The sequence below is a fragment of the Apteryx rowi genome, unplaced genomic scaffold (genome assembly GCF_003343035.1).
Source record: "Apteryx rowi isolate R43461 unplaced genomic scaffold, aptRow1 scaffold_44, whole genome shotgun sequence".
Lineage (NCBI taxonomy): Eukaryota > Metazoa > Chordata > Aves > Apterygiformes > Apterygidae > Apteryx > Apteryx rowi.
The window spans coordinates 230,275-237,657 of NW_020450694.1; the positions used below are offsets into that span (position 1 = coordinate 230,275).

At 59.0% G+C, this 7,383-nt stretch overlaps 1 protein-coding gene across 1 annotated transcript; it reads right to left on the reverse strand.

Annotated features, from left to right (window-relative positions):
- Positions 1-1,454: 1,454 nt before the first annotated feature.
- On the reverse strand, positions 1,455-6,857 carry LOC112971403 (neuritin-like). Its single transcript, XM_026076797.1, has 3 exons — positions 6,797-6,857; positions 5,831-5,978; positions 1,455-1,680 (listed from the first exon to the last, which is right to left on the reverse strand). Exons 1-3 carry the CDS (start codon positions 6,855-6,857, stop codon positions 1,455-1,457), a joined length of 435 nt encoding a protein of 144 aa, XP_025932582.1.
- Positions 6,858-7,383: the final 526 nt, after the last annotated feature.

The following is a 7,383-nucleotide window of genomic DNA, read 5'->3' on the forward strand; positions in this document are numbered from 1 at the left end:
AGCCATACAATCTGCAATATTGGCCAGCGATGCGTGCCAGATTTAGGCAAGTCAGATTAGGAGCATCTGTTCTTCCTGTTTCTTCTGTTTTTTCATTTTCTGAAGTACTACATTAGTTAAACATGGAAATTTCAGATCCGACACTGAAGTCGCAGCCTTGTCCCGTGAGTAGAACATGGAATTCACTACCACATCCAACCGTTGAGCCCTAATTTATAGCATGATAAAAAACCCAGCTCCTTCCCCATTTGAGAGTTGCAATACCTAATGGGGAACGCACTGGAAGTGGTACAAACCCCCAGCAGGACGCACTGTACTTCTCTTAGCAAAACATTCGCTTGACACCCTTGCAGGAGCAGGTTACGGGCCTACGCTGGTTCCTCTTGGCACCTATGGCCCTGCTCAGCAAGGCAGGGCCTAGAGGTTCAGTARCGCCCTTGAAGTAACTGCCTTGTACTGCCCAATGACACTGATGATTTTTCCCAGTGTACCCAGAAATCACTTGCAAGGATCTCTATTGCAAATATTGTTACGCTTGTGCTGAAGCTGTAAAACCAACAGTGCTCTGAGCTGCAAAGGAAGACGTGAAGAGCCGGTGCTATCAAACAAGAGGCAGGACAAATGATTTCTACCTTGACACATGTAGGCTCTACAACAAGTTTTAATACTCTGGAATTACACAGTCACCCACAGAGCTGCTTACAGGTACCTTGGGGAAAAGCTTTAAAACAAAGAGTTACTGTAAATCCTTCTTTTTTGTGCTAACTTGACACTCCCTCTCTCCCCTAATATTTTTGTCTTCTGTTTCCTTAGAAGAGGGATTTACACATAACACAAGAGTTACTCAGGAATCCAGATAAATGCTAGAGAAGAAGTCATGCACCTGCGATTATTCTTCAGTGGGGGTTTTCACCATATCCGYAAAGGAAAAATGTCTGTACCCAACCAGTAAGGACTCCTTTCCGCCTCTGACAAGATACACACCTTCCCTTGCACCTCACAGGTACCAGCGGTAAGAACTCCCATCTTGTTTTTAGTGCCCAAATCAAACACCTGGAGACTTGATCTGGTGGAAACAGGCAGCTCAGTAAAGAAGCTTCCTTCCAATATGCATAGAAGAGTGCAAAAGAGTCCAGTGTTCAGGTCTGATTTCCCATTCCCCCCCCCCGCAAATCCTCTGCCCCACATTACAGCCCCCAAATTCTCCAGAGCTGTGCCTGCACCTTGAGGCAGAAGGGGACAAGCATTATCCCAAATTATGGAGAAACAGCAAAACCCAGGAGATCCTGCCAAGTTCTTCCGAGTTTCATAGGCACAGGACAACAGAGCCAAGCRTTCACCAGGCACCGTACACCATATTCCTCAAAGGTTTAGAAACATGAACACGTGATCAGAAAGGCGTCGTGACGCATGCCGCCRCCACCTCTTGGTTGTGATGCTTACAGAGCTGCTGTTTATAAGTTCAGCCAAGTGAGCATGAGCGGGATCCCGAGGATGGAAGCATTTGGAACGTGTGTCCAGGCAAAGCTCTGGGCTGTGCCGGGGCTGCAGAGCTCAAACAAGCTGCCTGGAAATTTGATCTTTCGAGACTCCCTTTTCAGCATCTCCCAGACGGCCGCTGCTTCCTTCTGGCACTCCCAGAGCGCTGCCAGGGCGCACGCGTGAAATTCATCCCAGTACCTGCAGCCGGGAGACACATCGCACCCCTTAGCCCATTCGCGGTAACACGACACGAAGGCACTGGGGGAGCCTTCCCGGCCCCTTCCAGCTGCGCCAACCTTGGCATTTTGTGCCAAGTGTCTGGCCATGGGTACAAGGTGGCAGACGAGAGTGTGGCCTTTGGCCAAGTTTTCTCCTTCCCTGCTCTCCTGTCACTCATCCCCTCAGTGGTCTCTTAGAGCATCTTGGTTAAAACTCCAAACCTTAAAATACACTGAAATGATTTGACAGGTTTTTTTTATTATTATTATTTTCAGGGAGTCAAAAAAATCTATTATTTTTCATCAAGAAATGTATCCCTTCAGTACTCAGGCCTCCGAGTATCTAGAACAGGCTGGGAACAACAGCTCAGCACGCTTCATCGATACGCTTTCTGCGAGCGGAGTCAAGGGCAAAGCACAAGCGCAAAGCAAGGAGAAGGACAACGGTGCCTGCAAACTCCCGCAGTTTTATAACCAAGATGTCTGGAGAGGCTGGGGGAGTTTTTCCGCATGTTCTCATGAGCCAAATCTCCATTTGTCTGCTGGGTGTTATCCCGCCTGAGTAGAAGCGGTGAAATAGAAACAGGCTCTTAGGGAGCATGTGAAACAATGACAAAATAAAGCAAAGATACCACTGGGGTCCTCCAGAAACAAGCAGGGAAGGTGGTAACTGAGGACAGCCTTGTCTGTGTCCCCTGCAACCAGCAAGCTGATTCCCCCCCCCCCCAGAACCAGAAAGGTAAAAATCCCTGCAGACACAAGGCTGAAAGCTGCAGGCTCTGAGAAGACCTTCCTACAAAGGGCACATTAGATGCTGCCCACCTTGTCTGTCACCCTCAGGCCAGGGCCATGTGGGACTGACCCCATGCCAAAAAAGGAGAAAAAAGGTTTTATGCAGATAGGTTGTGCTTTTAGCCATGTATCCAGACCCGTCACAGTTTTATCCCTTCCCTGAACTTTCTTACCTTTGATAAACCAGCGAGTTGACTTGGAAGCTGGTTTTGAGCAGTTTCAAGCATGTTCCCTGGTCAGAGGTCCTTGCTGAGGACCTAGGTGCCAGGATGAGCAAGGGCAGCTGCAGAGGGCTGGCAGCGTGGCCGCCCCTGCAGCGCGGCCCTGGCACAGCTCCGGTCCCCAGGATGCCCAGGCCACCACGTTGCTGAGGGACAGGGAGACTCCAGCGGCCCAGGAACGGACCAGGTGGAACTATGTCCACCACCACCCTGCTCCTGTCCACCCGCYAGTCCTGTCTGAGCCAGCCACATCCGCTGCAGAGCAGTGCTTTCTCCCTCACCCTGCGGGCACACGAGAGCTGTGCTCAYGTCATTGCCGTGCAGAGCGGCAGCAAGCGACGGCCCTGAGAAGAGGCACCTCTGCCTTATTCGTTTGCCTGCAAAACATCTCAAGATCCTGCAGCATCAGACTCAGTATCAGGCTACGCCAAAGGCTGCAGCAGTTACTGCACTGGAGTGGGGAGGCAGCATGCACACGCCAGCACGTCCGTCTGTCCCCACAGGGCTGAATTCACAGGTAAGGTCTCTCATACTCTGTAGGTAAAAACCCACAAAATAAAACAGCGAGAGTGTAAGTGTCCTGGAGAGCAAAGGCCGCGGCCCGTTCTCTCTGGAGCGGCAGGCCAGGTAGCTCCCGGATCGAGTTTGTTGGCGAAGGAAGTCGTGACCAGTGTGAATCTTTAGCATCTGCAGTCAAAACTTCAGTGCCGCTTTGCYGGCAGGGTTAGCACAGTTTGAAGTTGTGGTTTCTCTCCAAAATGGTTATTTCACCTAAGGGATAGGTAAGGCCCTCAGCCGAGCTTGCTGCTCTCCTTCCCCCATGACTTCTTTCAAAGAGAGCATCTTTCCATCAGCGAGAGCCGAGCAAAAGCATTTGGTATTGCAGCTCCTTCCGAGCGCAGCAGGGCAGCCCGGCGCGGAGCACTGCTCAGCAGCGCACGTCCCGGCACCCTCCGCCCCAGCCTGCGGCCGGTGCTCACGCCAAGCCCCAGGGGCAAGCGCCAGCCCCGAGCACCACCTCCCCGGGGTCCTGGCCAGCAGTCCCCGGCCTTCACCAGCCCACGGGCAACAGCACCGAGCGACTCGCACCCCGAGACAGCGCCCCGCYGTCGCCTGCACCTCACCTTTACCATCCCGTGGGAGGAGCGGCTCCAGGCCATCATCTACCTGGAAGCCACGGGCTGGGCACCTGCACAGCCAACTGAAGAGCAACTATTCTGCCGCCTAACCGGGTCCCCTCCGCGAGGGACACCAGCACACGTCCAAGCACAGACCCCACTCGTGGGAAGGGGCAGCTTATTTTTGCCCAGGGCCCTGGGCTGGACACACACACCCTTGTCCAGAAGCCCGGACGGCAGCACTGCCCTTATTTAGTTTTCCCACCGGGGCTTGCGCCAGCTGTGCAAGCTCATTAAACAGAGGCACTGCGGCAGAATAAATGTCCCGAGATAACGAGAAAAGCCGGTGCCAGCCAAGGCGAGCCCCGTGCTCGCTCCAGCGCTGCCATCGCCGCTCGCGGCYGGCGGGAGGGAGCGTCTCTGCCAGGCGAGGGTTAAAGCCGGCCGTGCCTTCAGGCGGAGGCTGCTTTGGGAAGGTGGAAGGGGGGATGACACTGTTAGTGCCAGCTCTGCTTTCAGCCGGGATGGCGATTCCCACGACAACGTTCACCCTCCATCCGTTCAGCTCCCCTYGAGCAGCCTGTCGAGGGCGGCTCGGGGCAAAGCCGCGCACCAAACCCAAGAGACCAGCGCTGCTGTTTCGCGGCAGGCTCTGGTGCGAGGCCGCAGCCRTTCCGACGTCCGCACGTGGCGCTGGGCTGTGTTCCTGCTCCCRGCCCGGAGAGTGGGGCACAGGCAGGCATCGCGCGGAGCAGCATCCACAGCGGAGGAGGGCAACCATTAGAGGCCAGTAATTTGGAAATATTTCCCAGCAGGAACCYGGGACATCCTTGCCCTTTTCCTCCAGCCACAGCGAGCCTTGCACAGGCGCCCGCTCACCGGGCCTGGCAGCAGGAGCCAGCCCGCCCCGGCAGCGCCCGGAGCCGCCAGCGAGGACCCCTTGCTTTCCTCGGCCGTGTCAGCGCCCCGGAGCCCGTAGGAAAGCCAGCATTCCCCGTTTTGTTCRGCCCAGGGCTGCGAGCCTCGGCGGGAGGAGTCGCCCCTGCAGCAAACGAGTGCGCACCCCGGTTGCCCATCTGCTCGCTTTCCAACGGCGAGCAGCCCCGTGTTCAAACACACATACTGCGGCCTGAAACGGAGCAGCTCCGTGGAAAGGCGTCCATGTCACGGAGGTGAATACCCTTCCCGACGGCACCGCTCCCATTTTGGCCCGGCCTCCTGACGCGTCCCAGGGAGGCTTTTCACCCTAAGCTAGTTAGGCCCATGCAGAAGGGGATGAGAGCAAGTGCAGCCTGCTGCCACGAACGTGTTTTCTGGCAGGGAAATGCACTGGCAAAAAAAACCCAAAATCACAGTTTTGGGGTAATTCTGTTTTCTTTTTGAGCAAAACAGTTCTGCTGAAGTTTTTCCATGTCTAGCAGGAAACAAAGTGAGATATTTTGGCTGGGGCAGGTGGGACCATGGGGACTCCAGCCTGGCTCTYGTCTCGGGGCAGCCCAGCGCCGGCTCTCTGCCCCGGGGGCCACAGAACCAGCTCCGCAGCCCAGTTTGCTTGGGCTCCACCTGCCTCCAGCTGGCCGTTGCCACATGGGGCCAGATCCAGCCCCGACAGATGCTGGCCAGCAGTGCCACCACCGCTGAGCGGGTCCCAGTGCCTTCACCCCACCATGTCAGGGTGACACCTTCCTTCTCCCGGCTGGTGTCAGTCGGTGTCCCCCCAGCCCCAATGCTCCCTGCTGCCCTCTTGGGACACCTGCTGCAAACTCACAACGTACCAAGGCGCCAATTCAAGCCTGAACCCGGAGGGGTTTTGGTAGGAGAGCAGAGGGGGGGCTTGTTTTCAGGCTGCAATATCAACCAGGGACAGGCTGCAACCAAACTCACATCCGCCTGCAAGGCCACGAGGCCCCGGGTTCCCCGCTCTGCAAGGCGCCCCCGTCTCACCACCCCGCCGGGGGACCGGCCCCGTGGGCAGGATGCACGCGGGGGCCGCACTCACCTGCRGATGCGGCGCAATCCCTGCGGCTCAACACTGTCCGTCGCTTCGTACGTGGCCATGTTTTCCCCCAGCTTTAAGAAGCAATCGGAGAAGCCTTGGTAAACGTTGCCGCACGTCGTGCCCGAAGCCAGCAGCCCGGCCAGGTGCCCTGCCAGCCGCCGAGGAGGCGAGTGTCAGCATGGAAATGGGAATCCTCCTCCTCCCCCCCCAGGACACCTGGCCAGCGCGGGGGTGCAGCAGTGCCAGTGCCACCGAGGCCGGCGAGCTCTCCCGTCTACGCAGGATGGGCACTAGCCACGCGCTGCCAGGTGCACGTGCCCAGCCCTGCCCACGTTTGTGGGGAGCCGCTCTGCGAGGGCAGAAGACCAAGGATCTGACCTGCCCTGGCTCCCCCAGGGCCCAGCACCCACTCCCAGCCCAGGACAGAGGACGGGGTGGGCAGGGGACATGCTGCCAGGCTGGGGGCTCAGCTGGCCCATCACCAACAGGCGAGAGACACGGCAATGACACGGGAAGGAGGGAGGGATCCAGGGTGCCCTCGGCCTGGACACCCAAATCCCAGCCTGGGCAGCGCCCCTAGTKCAGGCACCCCAAAGCCCTGCCAGGCACCCCAAAGCCTAGTCCAGGTAGTGTCTCTTCAGCCTGGACATCCTGAGCCCCATCCTGAACAGTCAAACTTGAGCGTGAACACCCCAAACCCCAGCCCAAACAGTGCACCTCCAGCCTGGACGTCCCAAATTCCAGCCCAGGCCCCCAAACCCCAGCCCGGGCAGCGCCTCTCGACCCATGCACCCCAGCCCCCAGCCCGGGCACCCCCAGACTCCAGCCCGGGCACCCCAAATCCCCGGACACCCAAACCCCAGCCCRGGCAGCACCTCTCGACCCATGCACCCCAGCCCCCAGCCCGGGCACCCCCGGACCCCCACGCCCCGGCCCGGGGGCGTCCCGGCGGGGCCGCAGCCTCACCCAGGGCGAGGAGCAGCACGGCCGCGCCCCGCCGCAGCCGCAGCCGCAGCCGCAGCCCCATCCCGCCGGCTCGGCGGCTCCGCCCGGCTCCGGGGCTCCGGGGCTCGGCTGCGCGCCCGGCCCGGCCCGGCCCGGCCCACCTCCGTGAGGAGGGCGCCTGGCCCGGTCGCCGCTAATTAGGGGGCTTGGCCGCGCTAATTAATTACGGGACTTGGCCGCTGCTAACGAGCACCCCGCGGCACCAGAGGAAGCTCCGCGCCTTGCTGTGACAGCCCCCGGCACCATCGCACTCCTCCGCCAGCACCCCCGGACCCCATTGCTGCCCTCCACCGGCACCCACGACTCCCTGCACCCCCTGGACCGCATTGCTCCCCTCCACCTGCACCCCCAGCTCCCCGATCTCGCACCCCCAGACCCCATCGCACCCGTCTGCCAGCATTCCCAGTACCCACAGCTTCCTGACCCTGCGCCATGTACCCACAGGCCTCACTGCACCCTTCCACCAGCACCCACGGCTCCCCACGCCCTGCCCCCTGCCTCCACAGACTCCATCGTGCCCCTCCACCAGCACGGGCCCCCCCAGCACC